The sequence below is a fragment of the Rhinolophus sinicus genome, chromosome 2 (genome assembly GCF_057876585.1).
Source record: "Rhinolophus sinicus isolate RSI-liver-muscle chromosome 2, RSI-T2T, whole genome shotgun sequence".
Classification (NCBI taxonomy): domain Eukaryota; kingdom Metazoa; phylum Chordata; class Mammalia; order Chiroptera; family Rhinolophidae; genus Rhinolophus; species Rhinolophus sinicus.
In genome coordinates this window covers 88,170,533-88,190,186 of record NC_142502.1, presented here as the reverse complement: position 1 = coordinate 88,190,186, position 19,654 = coordinate 88,170,533, and the positions used below count along the sequence as shown (strand labels likewise).

General features: G+C 41.6%; 1 protein-coding gene across 8 annotated transcripts in view; it reads right to left on the bottom strand.

Moving 5' to 3' along the window:
- Positions 1-19,654, bottom strand: part of PKHD1 (PKHD1 ciliary IPT domain containing fibrocystin/polyductin) — a 429,303-nt gene that overhangs the window by 385,587 nt on the left and 24,062 nt on the right. For all 8 annotated transcript variants that reach the window (XM_074333066.2, XM_088795661.1, XM_088795663.1 and 5 more), the window contains 11 exons: positions 18,462-18,603; positions 15,340-15,454; positions 14,055-14,333; positions 12,884-12,973; positions 12,700-12,790; positions 11,045-11,187; positions 9,555-9,685; positions 8,607-8,782; positions 5,411-5,549; positions 3,139-3,266; positions 426-610 (listed from right to left, as the gene is read on the bottom strand). In XM_074333066.2, the coding sequence (XP_074189167.2) occupies positions 426-610; positions 3,139-3,266; positions 5,411-5,549; positions 8,607-8,782; positions 9,555-9,685; positions 11,045-11,187; positions 12,700-12,790; positions 12,884-12,973; positions 14,055-14,333; positions 15,340-15,454; positions 18,462-18,603 (1,619 nt within the window). The remainder of the gene's footprint in view (positions 1-425; positions 611-3,138; positions 3,267-5,410; positions 5,550-8,606; positions 8,783-9,554; positions 9,686-11,044; positions 11,188-12,699; positions 12,791-12,883; positions 12,974-14,054; positions 14,334-15,339; positions 15,455-18,461; positions 18,604-19,654) is intronic.

Sequence of the window (19,654 nt, the reverse complement as noted above, 5' to 3'; positions counted from 1 at the left end):
ATTAGATTATTTTTCAAAACCCTAAATATGCAAAAGCATCTGGTTTTGTCATTATCCAAAGACAGCAAATCCTTTTCTAAACTTCCTTCTGCTGTGCCATCTGCCTCCATGACAATCTAAGTCAATCACATCTGCTTAAATTATCCAATAACAGATGTAGAATTATTGTATGGTGGACACTGACCAACAACTTCTCTACCTACCCTGAGTTTTAGGAGAGGAGATGTTGGGTTCAAATTGCTTATCAGGGATATGAAATCCAAAAATGTCTTGAACACTTCCAGAAAGGTCATTAAACCCCTTTACTTGAATATTCCAACAAAATTAATAATTCATGACAGCTTTTGTTTATATCATTCTGATTTTTTAAATAAAATTATTCCCAGGCAAAAAATCCATACCACCAAAAGGTATATTATACATACCCTGATGAAATTGGGCAAATCCCCAACCTGGGTGGACCAGAAGATAGTCCACACATGTTCATAGCAAGACTTTAGATCCTCCATCACGGTGAAGTCACTGACATTGAGGTACCTGGAAGTAAAGTCGTCAGCATTGTTCTGTAAGAGTTGGCGAAGGTGACTAGCTGAAATATGCACAGGGACATCTGTGGGAGAAGGTTTTGATATACAAAATACAAGACAAATTACTCCACCTCACAGGGTCTCATCAAGATAACAGAGAATAAATGTCAAGATACCTACCTACTAAATATGCAGGAAACCCTCAAGTTCTAAATATAGCTTCAAGAGAACCCCCAGCCCAGTTAAAACCATTTTTCCTCAATTGTCAACAAGTAAATGCTTACTTTTTTTGTTGTGATGTCTTTTATTAGTATTACATCTCATAGCAAGCAGAGAACACAGTCATTTCAGACAAAACTGTCTCAATTGTCAACTCAAAATATAAACTCAAGACACCCTGGTGAGGCCTGAAAGTCTAATTAAATGTTGGGTTTTCCCTGGAAAATTTAACTGGGTCTGTGAACAGAGAAAAGTTGGCCCCCTTTCACAGAGATTGGGGAGCCCCACAGCAGCTGACACCCATAAAAATTTAGCCTACTCAGCTGAGGAATGCTGGCATTCCGGTTTCTCTATTAGAATTTCCTTTAAGCCCAACCACCTGCTTCCCCATTCCACATTCCCATAGGGAAATAACAACACTCTACTTAAGTCCTGCTTATGTTTGAACTGTTTCATGCTTTACCAAAAGTTTCCATTTCATTAGGTATTCCCAATAGCCCCTGCGAGGTGGGTCATGTGGGCATCCTACCACCTCCTTTAGAGATCAAGAAAATGTAACCCAATGAGACCAAGGCGCTTGCCAACCAAGGGAGACAGGTTTAGGTTAAGATCCAGGTTGCCTTCTACCTACTTAAGAGTCTTTTTCTTGAATCTCAGACTCTCTGGGAGTGTTAATAAAATAATACTGTATTTCCCAAATGCAAACAAAATTCTCATCCTTTTAACAGATTGTCCTTCATCCCTTCAACAGACCTGGTTAAGGCTGGGTTCCCCCACCCTTGCCCCCCGTTATACTGCAGGTGGTGATGTGAGGAGCATCGATAATAGTAGGTGGTGCCAGGAAGTCTCTCTGCAGCCCTCTTGTTTATGCCAAGGAGAACAGCACAGTGATGGACTTGACAAAAGCAGGGCACTGTTGGCACTTACTCATCCATTTGTCAGACGTGAATAGCAATAGACTCCAATAGCCCACAGACCTTCAACTTTTCCTAAGTTGCCCTTTTAAGTAAAACCACCACTCTAATTCCTCCCACAAGAAGATTCTTTGCAAGCTCAGCATCTTTCTGCTTGTGAGGGCAGAACACTTTTGGACCATGTACATATTTTTATACAGCTACTCTTGAGTTCTCCCTAGCCTCTTTTCTGATTTCCCTATGATTTCACCAACTAAATAACATATTATAATCACTTATATTCCTTGTCCCTTGTGAAATGAGTATGTTATTGAAGATTTGGAAACTATTCTACTCTCATGGTATCTGAAAGCTCTTTCTACATTTGTTATGACCACTAAAATCCTCAATAGTATAGGGTGTTGCCGTGGAATTTAATTCAGAAAAACATGGCTACCATGGATCTTGGCCTCCTCTAAACAGAAGAGGACTGACCTGAGAATAAAGACCCAAGGTTATATCTGGACCTTGTCAACAACCATCTGTATGACCTTTGGGCAAATTCAGTATAGGGCTGAACAGTGGCCCTCAAAAAGATGTCAGAGCCCTAATCCCTGGGACCTATGAATACAGAGGGTGCCAAAAAAAAGTATATACATTTTAAGAAAGGAAAAAACTATTAAAATTATAATAATATAGACCGATAACAAAAGATGAATATAAGTCATGTTTGACTTCTGCAATTACAAGAGGTGCTCAAAGTGGTTACCATCAACGTCCAGACACTTTTGATTACGGTGAACTACTGCTTGAGCAACATTGACCAACGTGTCCACTTGTATACATTTTTTGGCACCCCCGGTATTACCTTATAAGGCAAAAGAGTTAATGTTACCTTATATCTAGCAAAAGATGTGGTTAAGGATCTTGAGTAGAGTAGTTTATCCTGGATTATCCAGGTGGGCCCTAAATGCAATCAGATGCATCCTCATGAGAGAGGCAGAAAGCGTTTTGAGACAGAAGAGGAAGAGACGATGTGACCATGAAGGCAGAGGTTGGAGTGATGTGGCCACAGCCAAGGAAGGCTGGCAGCCACCAGATGCCAGAAGAGGCAGGAAACAGATTTTCCTCATGAGCCTTCAGAGGAAGGGTGGCGCTGCCGACAACTTGATTTTGGACTTGTGGCCTCTAGACTGTTCGAGAATAAATTTGTGTTGTTTTAAGCCACCAAGTTTGTGGTCATTTGTTTTGACAGCCCCAGTACGCTAATCCACTTAGTTTCCACATCTAAAAATTTAAAGGTTGGGATCATATTAACAATGATATGTTATTGTTATTGTCCAGATCTTTCATTTTAATGAGGTCATTGTCAGACATGGAAAAATAAAAAAGCTTTAAGACGGTCACCCTGCCTGACAATCTCATAGGATATTGCTTGCCTGGAAATGCCCCTTAAAATGAAAATGAGAAATGTTGCACCCCTCAACTGCCCCCTTTACCAGGAATCACTGTATTAGAAAGTTGGATGCGAAAGTGTCCTCCTAAAGGTGGGCTTGTTCTCTGTAGTCTCTGTGTTGTCACCTGGACCACCCCAGATCCTTCTTCTGTTCCTTCAGTGGGCACAGAACTGTGGCATATGGAAAACAAAGCATTAACCACAGTAACCGTTCAGAATGCCTCCCCAGGCAGAACATAGGTCCATCTCAAAGACCAGGTAGTCTCCCATTTTTCCCCATCATGAGCTTGAACTCCCAAATATTGGGTGCCCCTCTCCCATCGCAGCAGAAAAAGTGTAGTGTAAAAATCACTATTCTTTAAGAGTGTTCCATCCTTCCCTTTCGCTCATCCTAGGAGCACAGGGGCCCAGAGTGAAGAGTGATGACACTGGCCTCCACGGCTCCACTGCTGAAGTACAGAGTGGAAGGAGAACTTGGTATTCTCTTACTCCATTTTCATAGTCAAATGAAAAGTTGGGGTCTGTTTCACAGATACTTCCCTACTCAGTATCTCCAGCTGAAACACAGGCCATGCCATCTAGCTAAGTTCTTATCTAATACCGGTGTATAAACACACTGACTGCCAATTCTTGCTTTTAGTACAATAAATGAGTCAAATAAATTGTGACACACCGTGAGATGGAATACCACTCAGCCATTAAAAACCATTATTTTAGAAGAATGTTTAATGAAATGGGAAATATTCTATTTTTACCATGAGGTGAAAAGGGTATGTTACAAATACAGTGTGTAATGTATGGTTCTAATATGAGGTTTAAAAATAAATATATACATGTATAGATATATACGAAACCTGCCGGGGGGGGGGCGGGGAAGGCAGTTACAATATGGATCCAATATATTAATAGAAGTTATCTGAGCACGGGGAGTATGAGTGATTTTTATCTTCTTCTAAGTGTTTTTTTTTTTTTTTAATTTTCTAAGTTTTCAACAATGAATATACCTGCTTTCTATCGATAACATTATTTAAGTACTACATATTGATATGCATACATACAACTGTACAGAAGCAGTTAGACAGTGATACTATCTGTGTTGTGGGATGAATTTAGGACAGGCCAGTCTGAGGTTTGTCCCATCTTGCTTAGGCTAGAGGCTTCCAGAAAGAGCTAAGGGACTTGAGTAAAACTCAGAGAGGAAGGACCACTCTAAGGGTGGACCTGTTCAGAGTAACCTAAATTAGCCTCTCTCATTTCACAGCTAATAACTTTGACATTTGGAGCACAGGACTGCAGCCCGGCTACTCTGGCAGCTCCCGCTCCACCACGGAAGCTATTCTCTCTATTGCTTTTTGCGTCTTTCCTGACCAGAGGACCATGGAACATAAGTCAACGAAAGTGGAGCACAAATTCAAGCTTTCTGAGCCTGCCTTTAATATACCATCTCAAGCATGGTGTAAGTATGAGAACTAATTTGGGAACATGTTTAAAGATGGGGGGAAAAAAGAAATTTTAAAAGTAGAGCATCTCAATTCTTCCCATCCTACTGGGGTTTTAGTTCAAAATGAAAGAACGAATTAGAGCATATTACAACTGTTTCAGGAGCTAGGGAGAGCCTGATCTTTAGTTACTGCTCCGTAAACTGTGGCTAGAAGGTTAGACTATTAAAGAAGCAACGTTTATGGGGCTCTAGTGCCATCTGGTGGTGAGTTCTTAGAAACAGCTATTTTTGTTCCGTGTACTATCTCATTTCGCCTCAAAGAATTCCAATAAGATTAGTATATGGGGAATGGAAGGAGCAGAGTGAACAGAAAATGGTGGCAATGTGAACCTCTGAACAGCATAAAAATACAATTACTTTTAAACAAATTCACTAGGAATTGGTTCTCGAAGTGTAGCTCCCAGATAAGTAGAATCAGCATTACTTGGGAACTCATTAAAAATGCCACTTCTCAGGCCCTGCCCCAAACCTACTGAATTAAAGAAGGTGTGGTTAGGGCCCAGCAATTTTTGTTTTAACAAGACCCCCAGGTGTCTGATACAGCATTCTTAAGATTGAGAACCATTGCTTTAAGCAATAAGACAGAGAGTTTCCCTGATAAAAGTCCCACCTCTGTGTTCTTTCAAGCCAAATCGCTCTGACTAAGGAGCTCAACCTTCCTGCTTTAAGTAGCGCTCTCTCTCTTCTCTCTTTATCTCTCTCTCTCTCTCTCTCTCTCTCTCTCTCTCTCTCTCTCTCTCTCACACACACACACACACACACACACACACACACACTTCTAAGCAGGGGCAGGTGAGCAACGACAGCTCCCTACCTTGCGGTGATGAGTGGGAGTTCCACGCCACATCCTGCCAACCAGGAGGTGACATTGTAGACTGGAGGGGATCCCACCACAGAGAGCAATGCCACCAGATTCCCGCCTGGGCGAGCTGTTCCAGAATGGGCCTGAGAAACTAGGGAGACCAATGAGGAAATTGTTATCAAGTAACTCAAGATGGAAGAACTCTTATGTGGAAAGGCCCAGCTGGAGAAGCTGAGTTTCTTAGATCTCAGCACACACTTCAAGCTGAGATTCCTACCATCTGCTGCCATAAAGAGCAAAGCTAGAGGAGGCAGTTTAGGACCAATAAGGAAATGCAAGGTCATGGTATGAGGAGACAAAGTTTAATTCCACAGCGAAGTTCAATAAGCCTGAAGACAGACAAATATGACTCCCTATTCCATAGGAGGACCCCTTACACCGATAATCTGTTAGTGTGGATGGCCACCCTTTCTTCCGTTTTTCTCCCCAAGGCCCCTGGCAGCTCCAGTACAGCTGATGCTCCTTAGAAACACGGGTCGCACGAGGCGAGGCACCGACTGGGGGTACTTACTGTTTATCCACAGCAAAGAGTCAGCACACATGCAGAAAAAGTGCAAGCTTTAAGACAGACCCCTGTTCAAATCTTGATTTTCTACTTCTATTGGACTACCATTTGGTTAATCAACATAACCTCTCTAAGACATTTTCTCAAGTGTGAAATGGAAATTATGATATCTACTAATCTGCATAGCACAAAGCGTTTAGTGAGATGGCAGATTTAAATGACCAGCACAATATATATTTTAATATCCTCTTTCCTGACTCTGGGTGGTGAACACACAATGGGATTTATAGATGATGTAATACAGAATTGTACGTCTGAAATCTATGTAATTTTACTAACAATTGTCACCCCAATAAATTTTTAAAAAATAAATTATAAAAAAACAAAATATATATCCTCTTTCCCTCCTACTAGGCACTGTGTAACACACAGCTTCTTCCCCAAGACTGTACAATCGAGAGTAAACAGCTTAAAGGCAGCACCTTTGCATGTCCCACGCTTACTTGGCACAGCACCAGGCACAGTGTAGGTGCTCAATAAATGTTTATTCACTCATCTGGGCCTGAAGTCATTGAGGGTTTGGTATCAACAATCTCTAGGTTCCAATCACCCCCACGTCCCATCTGTGGCATTTGGGGCAAGATACTCAGCCCCTTTCAGCTTTGGTTTCCTCATCTATCGTGTGGGGATAACAGGACCATCTTATGGGATTCTGAGAAGTGAAGGAGAAATAAATGGTAGCTACCACTAGATAAGAACTTCCGTAAAGGACATTAGGTGGGAGAATATAATCAAGGGTTAAATTGATCAGATAAATGTCAGACAATTAACTATGAATATTGAGCCCAATTGGGTTGAGTTCATGTTGCTATTATATAATCCTCAAAGCATAACTGTTGCCAGAAGGGTAACTAGACAAAGCAGGAAACAGATGGTTTTACCCAAGCCACCTTCAGTCTACTATCTTGTCCCTGCCCTCTCCCTCTCTGCTTCCCTCCTCACATCAGCCCTAGGTGGTTCCAAATACTGGAGCATTTGGTGGCAAAGAAGTGGGGACAATGAGAGAGAGAGCTCTGGATCCTGGGCTTCGAGGGTTTGGAGGTATAACATGGCACTTAAGGGAGAAGAGTGAGAAGGTAAAAGGCACCTATTATCTAGTCCTGAGTTTCGCAATCAGTAGATTCAAATGTATAAAATATTTATACCCTCAGCCCTCCTGGAATCTGGGCAGGACTTGGGGGAGATCATCAAAGGGCCCAGCCTGGTGGTATCTTAGGCACCAAGAAACTCAGGCGGTTACCTAGGATACCTTTTGAATATTATTTTCTAAATGTGCCAGAACATGCACAGGGTTTAAAACAAGCAGTGACTCGGTCTGACCCAGACGCCCCCAAAACACTTAAACCACTGAAACAGATAACAGACAAAATTTTGATGAATTCAAATATGATGTGATTTCAGGGCTTAAAGGGAATCTTCTTGCCACCCACCCTCAAGCTCCCTTGCCCTCAGCTCTGCAATTTTACAGGCAAAACACTGAAAAGGTGCATTTTATAAATCAAAATGTAAATGACTGCTTCCTCCTTTTCTCCCCGGGTGGGGGCGGGGAGAGACTGCTTAAAGCAGTAAAGCTGAGCCCCACAGTCACAACAATTTGACAGCAAAGGGAAAGAGAACAGAAGTCAGAAGCCTGGAGGCCCTGGGAGCAAAGGGCGCCATCTGTCTTGGCCACAGGCTCCCCCCACCCGCACCCCCCCCTTTGGGTGTGCATCATCCGTGGCCAGCCTCAGAAGGACTTCTGATGAGCACGTTGTCCCTGACACCTGTGGACAAGCAAAGCCCAGTGAGATCGCTGTGCCTAAATAAGGTCAAGGGACTTGGTAGAGAAAGGGGCCAGGTCCAAGCTCTAAAAGATGAATGGGAGGAATCTGGACGGGCAGAAAGAAGGACGAGGCTATTTTCATGAGGATATGGTTACCCTCCAACTCTCACTGAGTCTGTCTCGTAAATCAGAGCTTTAGCCCATTTACATGGCTAGACATTGCTGAGTTCTTCCAGTATTTTGTATGCCAGATATTACCGGATGGAGAAGTGGAGAAATCCTGCTGGCCAAACAGCAATAATAATGTTAATAGTAATAATAATTGCTTATATTTATTGAGTACTTACTATGGTCAGGACCTGTGATGAGCACTTTACATTATATTTCAGTTAATCTTTGCAGTAATCCAATGGGGTAGGGACCTCAATATGCCCATTTTATGGATGAGGAAACCAAGGCTTCTCAGTGAGGAAGTGGTAAAATCCGGGTAAGAGCACAGGTACCAGAAGCAAGAGCAAGCATGTCAGTGAACAGGAAAAAAGGGGGGGGGGGACTAGCTAGAGAGTTATAGAGGTCAAGGGCACACAATCCTCATGACATCTTCTTTCTATTAGGTTGGTGCAAAAGTAATTGCGATTTAAAAGGTTAAAAATAATTGCAAAAACCGTAATTACTCTTGCCCCAACCTAATAGAACCAAGGCAGGCAAGATGGAGAATCACCTCTTCTCTCTCCAATTAAAACACATCAGCCCCGAGCAGAAAAGTTTAAGGTCGGCATTTGATGGACAGGTCCATGGAGGAGAGTGGATTGGCTGATCACCTGTTAGGTTTGTGTCTGCAATAATAATTTCATCCACATAGAACACGCCAGTCTCCTGAGCCAGTGGGAGGAGGTCAACCCGATGAACCAGCACTGGGGAGTTTGCCACAGGCATCTGGAGAGATGCAGAACGACGCAAGCAAGTCTTCCAGAGGTCAGTGCAAGTGAACTGCCAGCTGAAAAACAAGTGCACAGAGGAAATGGACCTGTGCCTGTGTATCTGCGCTAGAGCCCTAGTTCTCAAATCTGGGGTCCTGAGGGCTGTGTGGTCAGGACAAAGGTTCCATGAAGCCCTGCACCCAAACAGTCCTGTGTGCCATGGGTACAAACACCCAAGACAGGCTCAGCTCAGCTTGTGACATCACAGTAGTGAATTATTCATTCTTGACACTCAATGTCAGTGACATTTTTAAATTACAGTATAATTGTGCGTCTTAAGCAGATCATACATTGGTATTTAATGACGGAGAAGATTAATACTCTTGGATATTACTGGACTCATTTAGGTTTAAAAACCATTTACAAAACCCAGAAGAGATATGTGGAAAGAGCACTGAATCAAGGAATCGAGATGCCTGAATTTTATACCAGAGTCTTTGTTCACTCGCGGAATGAATTTTTGGTGAATCACAAATTCTCTTGGCCCTCATTTTTCTCACCTGTAATGTCAGGAATGTTCTCTCAAATCTCTTCCCAATATGACGTTCCATGACTCTAGCCCAATGAGAAATGTCAGATTCCTTCTAGGAACTATTACGTTCCTAACAACTAACTATTCTTAAATCAAACGTCTCTGGGCTCCAATTTTTCTCATCTGTGTTCAGAGCCCCAAGTTAGTATCGGAGGCCCAAATATAAGAGATAGTACCTTAGGTGAGCCACTGTCCCCAAGAGAGCTAATCATCCCAGCTGGCAGAATTCCCACCAAACCTCCCCACAGATTAGCTACCTTTCGGGACTGGTCCCCGTGAGACTCCAGTTACAGGTGATGTTCTTCTTAACGATGCTGTGAAGATCCGTTGTGAAGGACACGGTCACCTTCAGGATGTTATTCATGGAGCCTTTGTATGCAGCACACAGCTATGGACACCAAATAAGTGCTTCAGCATTCTGAGTGCAAGAAGCAGCCATTCATCGGGCAATGCGTGGTGAGGAGAACCCACCTCCCTAGGACCCTGCTTCCTGCTGTGAGAGTCAGCCTGCCCCCGCTCTCCCAGAGCTGACCAGTCTAGCTAGAGAGACAAATCGTTTAGAGTGAATTGTTATTTGTCCAAAAGAGAGTTATGAAATGCCTAGCACTGTGCTTGGCAATGACGTTTTAGAAAGCCCCTATTCTGACCCAGTTACCTGGGCAACCTTGAGCAAGCCACTGAACCTCTCTGAGACTCAGCGCCCTAACTCTACGTCCCCAGCATCTCTGGTTTCTAACTCTGACTTAAGTAAAATTATTTGGCTCAAGAAGACTTTAGAGCAGGATTTTTTTTTACTTCAGCACTACTGACATTTTAGATTAGATAATGTTTTCCTGAGAGGGGGCTATTCTGTGCCTTGTAGGACTTTTAGCAACATCCTGGAACCTACCCAGTGGATGCCAGTAGCACTTCCCCAGTTGTGACAATGAAAACTGTCTCCATAAATTGCCAACTCTCCCCTAGGAGGCAAAATCATCCCCATTGAGAGCCTCTGCTCTAGAGGAAAATCTGGGAGATAGATGGTTCCCTGATCTAAACCATTTAGTCCTGGCTCCCACTGCCATTTGACTAGGAAAGGACTTGAAAGCACTGCTATGAACTCAGCCACCCCAGCAAGGCTCCCTCTGGTGCCAGAAAGGCAAATGAGCTTCACTCTTATATGAAAGATGGCACAGCTATTGACACAAAAGATACAAGAGGGATTCAAGGAATGTGTCAGTCAATCCATCAATAATAATAATAATAATAATAATAATAACTATAATAAATAACAACAATTAGCCTTAACTGAGTCCTAACCACTGCACAAGCACTTTACTAGATTATCTCATTTAGTCTTCACCAAAATCCTGAGAGGTAGGCAATATTATTACCCATTTTCAGAGGAGTAAACTAAAATAAGACACTGAGAGCACACAGGGTGTAGGATCAGAATTCAAAACCAGATAGTCTAAATGGAGTCTGCGCTCATACCTAGAGAGCAAAGAAAATACTAGAGCACGTGAAAGCTCCCATAGGTCTCACAGCCAATACAAAGGCATTGCCACATAACAAGTAGCTAATGGAGGACTGGAGGTATCTGTTCACACCTGCAACAGCAATTCAGAAACCTAGAACCTCAGCCAGAAACTCCTTGGACACATCACAACTATCATTCCCTTGTGCTTCTGTTGCTTTAGTCTCAACCCCAGAGTAACACGAGTCCCTCCCTACCCCCTCGCCCAGAAGCATGAGGGCTCCTACTTACGTGTGTGTACTGATCCAGCCGGTAGCCCTTCTGGGCAGCCGGGGGTGTTAGGACAAGGTGTCGAGGCTGATAGAGGCTGAACCTCCCACAGAAGGGCTCTGTCCCACTGGTGAGAGCACCATCAAAGCTGGAACCTTCTGGGCCTGGAGGCAGTTCCGATAATATAGGAAGACAGGTGTAGATGTTAAACAGACAGAGCTTCCCAAAATGTGTGAGGGGAATGGGTTATGGATTCACTGGGATATTGGCCCTCCAGCTGTTGGGCCAGCTGGGTAGGGCTTGGGTACCTGGCAGCCCCCAGTTTGAAGGCTCCAGCTATGAAAAATATATTGTGCTCACCCTAGAGCATTGAAAATATATAGTAGTCCTCCTTACCATGGTTTCACTTTCCCCAGTTTCAGTTAACAGTGGTCAACCATAGTCCGAAAATATTAAATGGAAAATTCCAGAAATAAATAATTCACTGTTTTAAATTATGCAATCTTCTGAGTAGCGTGAGGAAAACTTGCACTGTCTCTCGCAAGAGATGGATCATCTCTGTCCCCCTTCTAGACATTCCCCACCCACTAGTCACATGGCAGCCGTCTGGTTATCAGATTGACTATAGCAGTAGCAGCAGTGCTTGTGTTAAAGGAACCTTTACTTACTACTGGCCCCAAAGCACAAGAGTAGTGATAGTGGCAAGTCAGGTATACCAAAGAGAAGCTGTAAAGTGTTTAAGTACCAATACAGTCAATAGCAGCCTAACATTATGTCACAATCCATACATAATCCACCTCAACTCTCATCACGTAGGCATTTTATCACCTTGCATCATGACAAAAAGAAGGGTGAGTGGAGTACAATAAGATATTTTGAGAGAGAGAAAGAGAGCATAACATACTGTTTATTACAGTATGTTGTTATAATTGTTCTATTTTATTATTGCTATTGTGAAGCTCTTCCCGTGCTTAATTTATAAATTATATTTTATCATTGGTATGTATGTATAGAAAAACACATGGTATGTGTGGGGTTCAGTACTGTCTGAGGTTTCACGCGCTCACTAGAGGTTTTGGAACGTATCCCCCTCAGATAAGAGGGGATACTCTATTACTGTTTCCTATGTGTACATGACACAAAAAGCTATTGAGAAGGGAAAAGACAAGGAGCATCAACTATAACTTAGCTCATCTAACTATTTTAAGAACCTACCCTTACATTTTTATAACTTAGGACTATTGTTTTATGTAATAATTCCTTTATTCAAGATGCCATTTGAATTAAACAAGATTTGTACTGCTTTGCTGTTTTCCATCTATATCTTTTGCCCTTTTCCCGTTGCGTGGCATGAGACACAGTTCCTTAACCCTAACACCCCAGCATCCTGGGTTTCTAACTTTGCTCCACCTGAGCGCTCGGGAGGGATGCCTTTTATTTCTGTAATACCCACGGCAAGCAGCTCCCTCCCAAGCACTCAGTGTCCAAATCCAAGGTCCATATCTTTGTTCAACTCTATCAGCACCTTGGAGAGGAAATGAAAATTGTTCCCATTTACAGATGAGAGAGAGAGAGAGAGAGAGAGAGAGAGAGAGAGAGAGAGAGAGAGAGAGAGAGAGAGAGAGAGAGAGAGAGAGAGAGAGAAGGGCCAGAATTTGTCAAACCATGGCAAGCACCTTGTTCGAATCCAAGCCGGAGTAGGATGTTAGCTGAAAGGGGTTCCAGCTGGCATTTGACTGCAAGTAATTCCTCAATGGCTGTTTGAATCTGTTAAAAAGAAAAAATTCTAGGAGTTTGTACAGTGGGGATAAAGACTACCCCTAATTCCCCCAACTCTCATTATTTGAAGGAGGTTCCCACCTGATGTGCTGTAGCATTTGCAGGGATTGGCTGACTCGAGACATTGTCCCAGGTAAGGAAGAAGTTCCCTCTTCCAGACACAATCAACATCTAAAAAGTTAAGAGGGACAGGACTACATGATGTGTGCTAATTAAGCCAGAGAGACAGTTTAGGAACACAGGACATACTTCCTCAGCTTGCTATTTTCTTTTTATTGTAATTTCCTTTTTTTTTTTTTAACTCACTACCATCTAGAAATATCTGGAGAACACAAGTGGCATCACCTAATGAAAACTTTTCTTAGACTAATAGATATGTCTGTCTGCCTGTGTATCCATGCCCCACTCTTTTTCTTTAGAGTGTGAGACTTAAATGTTGTCACTGAATGACCCACTTTCAGCCCTTCTCACCACGTACTCTCACCCAGGGGTGGCCTGGTAAGCAGAAGCAGCCACATAGCGTGATGCCACACTCTCTCAGAGGCTTCTTCAATCTCTGCTTTGCTTCCAGTATATTCCCTGCTGGGCACATTATACTTTTGTTATGGAGTAAGACCTATCATCTTAAATCACTTGTTATTTTTAATCTCTTATGTCACTTGTTATTTTCTACTTTGTTCTATGGTCATTTGTGTACATGTTTTTCTGTTTGACAATAAGCTTTAAAAGGCAGTCCATAATGACTCAACCTTGTACACCAAAAAGTGAACAAAAAGCACATCAAAATTGTCCAACAAAAATATGGGGCATAACTGAGAGACCCAAAGTTCTTAACTTCTACAAAGTAGACTTAGAAAATACAGCATATGGGGAAATAGGACCTGAATTAATCAAAAAGCTATGGAATTTAGTGTGTACATGCTCGAGCATGCACGCATGGGTATGAGTGTTTGGAAGGCTTTATCTCTTCTCTGGGGAGTATGTTTCCAAAATAGTATTTACCTGGAACTTAAATTCCTGAAACTAAGTACATGAGTAAGGTCATCTCAATAATAAGACCTTGCATTTTTTTTTTTTTCAAACGTCCTCACAACCCTATTGGATAGATAGCCTATTTCTTTGGCAGCAGAGTTATAACTACAGCTCAAATCTTCTGGCTTCCAGCCCGTGATGCTTCCACTAGGCAAGACTATATTCCTTCCAGAACTCGGCCCTTGAACCTAACCCCATGGGACTGGGAAGAGACGCAGACCTGGATTTCCGGAAGTCTCTGAGCACTGATTCGGATCTGATGCTTCTCCCGAAAGTAAGTGCTGACCACGCCGGGATTGAGCCAGGTGTTATGGATCTGGACACCGAGTGCCATCCCCCTGCTGGGGGCTGTCCCACAGTGCTCTAACTCCAGGTAGTACCTGGCTCCACCAAATAGCTCCAACTTGGGGCTCTTCTGTTGCCAGGTCCCTTCATTCCCATTCTGCTCCCAGGAGTCAAACCAGTCGTCAGTGCCCACCGTGATGGAGGCCACCTTTACCTGCACTCCAAAAAATATCACGATCAACACTCTGAAGCTTCTGGGCCTCTCTTTCTCAGACAGTGAGTGTCTAGACAGCTATTAGCAAAGGACTTAGGGGCTGATCTGCTTTTTCCAACAAGTTAGCCCAGTCATACTAGGGCCTATGGTTGTTTATGCCTCTCTACCCCTCATTCTCTCTTTCTCTTTTTCTCAATTGAATAGTATTCATGTGAGGTTGGATGGGCCATGTTCGGAGAAGGAAAAGCCAACCTGAAACCCTAGGTTGCCATGATGCTGTAGATAGTCATATTAAGCCCTCTGAGAATTCTAAAATGGCTTGATCATATAAAAATCTATGATGTTTCTCTAGTCAACTACCGAAAAAGTTTCATAGAAGCATAATAATAATTTGAGAAACACTACTGTGGCTCTTTGTCAATGACACTAGTAAAATTTGACTGTTTGTTAAAAGCATCTTTTCTTATCCTTCAAAACTGATCAGGAAATTTCTACATAAGACTGACTATATCCCTACCCCAAATTAGTAGAAAAGGCACAAGTTTTAGAGTCAGACATATCTGAGTTTGAATCCTAAATATATCTCTTATTATCCAAGTGTCCCTGGATAAGCCATATAGTCCTTCTAAATCTCAATTTCCTTATCTGGAAAATGGAGATAAACATACCTAGCTCCCAGAGATACTGTGAAGATTATAGAGACAAGGTACATAAAAGATGTAGCATAATGCATGGCTTATAGTAGGTGCTCAATAAACAGTAGGTGCCAACACATTCAGCAAAATCCTTTTTCAACAATTAAAAGCATGTCAATTATATCTCAATTTTAAAAATGTTTGAATTGGAAAAAAAAAAACCTCCCCCCACCAAAAACATATATTAAAATTCCCGGTTGCCTAAGGGGGTGTTACAACTATTAGTACACACACAGGCTTTAGTTCTGATTCTTTCCTCAGGAGTGAAGGACTGGGAACAAAGAAAAAGAAAATGAGAAGAAGGTGAATACCTTGGTCCTTGGATCTTCTGATCGACTGAAATACAGGGAAGCTTGGCTGTCTGCCTGGATCCAGAAAGTGTAATTATTGGTCTCTGGGGCCACAAAGAACCCACTGAGTCGTGCTCTGTAAAGCAGAGGAAAGTAATCAAGCAAGTGCAACCAAGGCCTGAATCACTCACCCAATGAATGGTTGCCCTTGTACTTTGTTTTTCTTTATGGTAATGAGAAAGAAACACTTTACTCTTGTGCCATGTGATTGGCCAGAGTACATACTCTGGAAACAGCTATTCCCATGGAACCTGCCTCGTCTTGATATCTCAACCCATCTCTTCGCACAGGCCACCATTCCCCCTGCAGTCACGTCACCTTCAGGAAAGTTGGAGCAGAAACATGGGGCTGTCTGGAGGCTTAGCTGAGAACACCAACTGCACACAGCCAGTACAGAGTCAGCCCATGGGAGGAATTCAGTCAATAGTAAAAAATGTTTTTACTCTTAGAAATAAAGAGAAATCACCAATCACAATTTGCCCTGACTTGATCTAGAACCCTTGTGCATTGTCTCCTTTCCAACACTTTGGTACATTACGAGATATATTAGATCACCCTTCCGGCGAATGTCAGACCTCAGCTACTTTACATTTAGCATGTGGGTAGCCGTAAGTGTACATGGATAACCATAAACTACCGAATGTTTCCTGCCATATAACCTTACTTGGCTTCTAGACAACATTATGCAGTTCTTTTTGGAGGGAGTAAAGTGACAGACCTGAAATGGGCCCAAATGAAATCAAGAAAGGCGTCTATTTCCTCTCCTTCATGACAGACATTAATTGCACAGAAACGGGGTTTCTTCATGGGAGGTTTCAGAATACTGGAGTGTCCTTTTAAAATACCATATTCTGGTGGGCAAAGAAGGATGTGTGCCACAATGTGGCGGGCTTAGACTTGAAATCAGAAAAATTCAGAGTTTGGTTCTGCCTCTTGATAATTGTACAATATTAGAAAAGCCACTTTACCTATCGGAAACTATGGTTCCCCATCTGCAAACTAGGTCTATAACTATTTCCTCGGTTGTTGTAGCTCATGAAGGAATGTGTCTTAGAGGGCCTGGGACTTAGTCATGAGTCTATACATTTCAGTTGAACTGAGTAAGATCAGGAGACACACATGGATACACAGGAATTTCAGTGCCCACTGTCTTGCTTTCTCTTTGGATGCTCATGTGCCTGACGAGGCTGGTCACTCTTCAAGGATAATTCTAGATTTCTTGTTCTAGGTTTTTAACCCTCATAATACTGAACACCATGTTGCGTTTATTGGAGGTGGTCAGCAAACAGTTTTTAATTGTTTGGGGGTTTACTAATTAAATGATATTACACACACACACACACACACACACACACACACACACACACACAGAACGTGCTTACCAGATACCTCAACACCTGCAGAGAGTATTTTTTCCAATTAAAAATGTTATGGTCCATAGAGAAAAGTCAATTGAATGTGTCAACGATTTCAAATTAAAATACGTAACTGGTAACTTTGAAGAGGATTGCGGGCAACTTTTTGAATCACTTTAAAAGTAAGACTCTATTGTTTAAATGTTTAATATAAATTCTAGTGACCTAGTATCGGAGACAGATATGACTAACAAAATGATTAAACTATCGCAATATGCCAAGAATACTTTCTGAAATATTTTTGAAAATAACTATCTTAAAGGTCCATCAGTGTAATAATCATATTATCACTAAATATTCTGTGTTGTTTTTTTTTTTTATTTAAAAATTTTGAATTTTAAAGAAATGAATGAGAGAGAATGGAAAGAGTTGCTATCTGGTTTATGGCTTCTCAAAATGGCAGTTATAGAGATATACCCTACAGGTTGTACTATACAGTCAAAATGTTTGAGGTGGTCTGACACTCTCCTTAACACCCCTCACACACTGAATATAATGAAAAGATTTTCCTTTGAACATTACTGATGGTCCTCAAAAAATATGATAAAGAGGCATTACTGGGTGCCACAAAGGACCACAAATTATTGCCACTTTTAAACACTGTATTGGTGGTTAAATACCTAGTTAATAAGGTTTTCAGCACAATAGAGATTATTCTGTTCACCGATTTCCTTCCCTACTTCTTCAATTTTAAAAATAAGACCATCTTTGTTAAATATTTGTTATAAATTCTAGTGACCTAGTATTGGAGACAGATATGGCTAAGAAAATAATTCAACTACCTCAATAAATACCAAGAATATTTTCTGAAATTCCCTGAACAGGCAACAAAGCCTCTTAGTCCACAATTGAATTGACATTTAAAATGGCCACATCCTTGGAAGTCACAGGATGGCTGGAATTCACACTCAGGGGTCATGGCCAACTTCTCTGAGAAGAGTAACAGGTCACACAGTAAAGGATCTATCCATGTATATCTACACTGAGAGTACACTAAAGAAACAGTATATCTAAGCAATTCTAATTTTTTAATATTTTTTGAGCCCACTTTAAAGAACTAGAAATTTTGGCAATGTCTTTGAAGGGATTAAAATACCCCAAACAATATAATTACATTGCAGTCACTTCTACGAAAACCAATGTCTCACAGAGCCCATATCTTCCCCTGCTACACACCAGCCACTGGGTTCACCTTCGGCACTGGGTGGTTATCGGTGGTTATTCTAACAGAACTGTTTGTTACCCAGCCTTTGCTCCCTCGTATGACCAATGGATAAATGCTTGCATCTTTCTTTGACAGCAGCCAGATGTTAGTTTCACCTCTTAACCATGTATTTGCAAGAAGTTTACCCTGCTCTCTTTTAAGTCTCCTGGCCTACTCGACTCAGTGTCCCAAAAAATAGTCATCTCCAAAGCAGATGGTAAACTAAGTTGTAGAAAATATAAATTTACCTATTGATCAAAATGTATGTCCATCTATAAAGGGCCTGTGGTACACCAGCATGACCAACACCAGTAGAGAACAGTGGTCAGACTCCACTGTTGTTGAATTGGTGGATGTTATAAATTTTCCCCAGGAAATTTCATTGATTATTTATCTGTCTCCTAGCCTCACCTAAGCTAGTATAGATGCTTTAGATATGGATGCCCACTTTTCCTACAATGTACCTGAAAATTTGCCCTTCCTTTGACCAAAATCCAAATGGAGAACTGGCATTAGGGACAACCTGCCACCTGTACCCAGGGGTGACTTCAGTCAGGTCCAAGCCCTCAGCAGCATCTCCAACTTCAAACAGAAGCCCTCGATTGCCTGTAAGACACATATTCCTTATAAATATCAAAGAACAATCCTCCCCAAATTAGGGAACTACTTTATTTCAGGTAACAGAGTAAAGATGATTCAGTTCCTATCTACAAAGGTGAGTCAACCGAGATACAGAGGGAGAAGTCATGTGAGCGTGTCTATATAATACAAATGTTCCGGAAAGCAGAAAATACTGCTAGGTATAGGATTTGGCCTCTTGGAAAGACAGACTTGATAAGGAACAGTAAGGGGAAATATTTTCAGAAGACCAGAGAGGAGCAGGGAGCCCTTTTTATTGGGAGTGTCTAGAGAAGAACACCACGTCCTGGAGAAAATGTGAAAGAGCAGACAAACGTTGTGGTTACAGGGGATAATGTGATTGAGTGTGTACTTGTGACTTGTTCAGGAATGGACTTCAGTATCTTTTAAGGTCCAGTTCAGCCTCAGAGTTCTAGTCATAAAAACTTCTTTTCCACCCCCGAAAGTTGACAATCCTTATATTTTTCACATGTCATGGCCTGAATTTTTGGACCTGCACATAGAACAAATTACATGACATGTAGCTATCATGTGACATTTTCAGTGATGTTGTACTTATTAATTTGTGTTTTATATTAAGCAAACCCTGAGACCAAAGGCACATGTGCAATCAATGACGGATACAAACTTGGACTGAGGGTAAAAGCTCTGGAATCATATTTGTGGGTTCAAATTTCAGCTCTGCCACTTACCTGATGTGTAGCTTTGAGCAAACTGCTTAATTCATTTTCTCATGCATGAGGCCAATAATAAATAGAGATAATGCACTACAGACTAAGGGAGATTGAGCTATATGTCAGTGATATCTCAATAAAGCAAGGGGGAAAAATAAGTCAATTTGACACTTCTGGCAAAAAAAAAAAAAAGAAAAAAAGAAAAAGACTAAAGGAGCTTGAAATATATACACAAAGATACCAAAATATAGTAACTACTCACTAAAGGATAGCTAGGGTAATTATTATTATTTTAAACTGCTACTATTATTACTCATTAATACTTAAAAGAGGAAATAGATAAG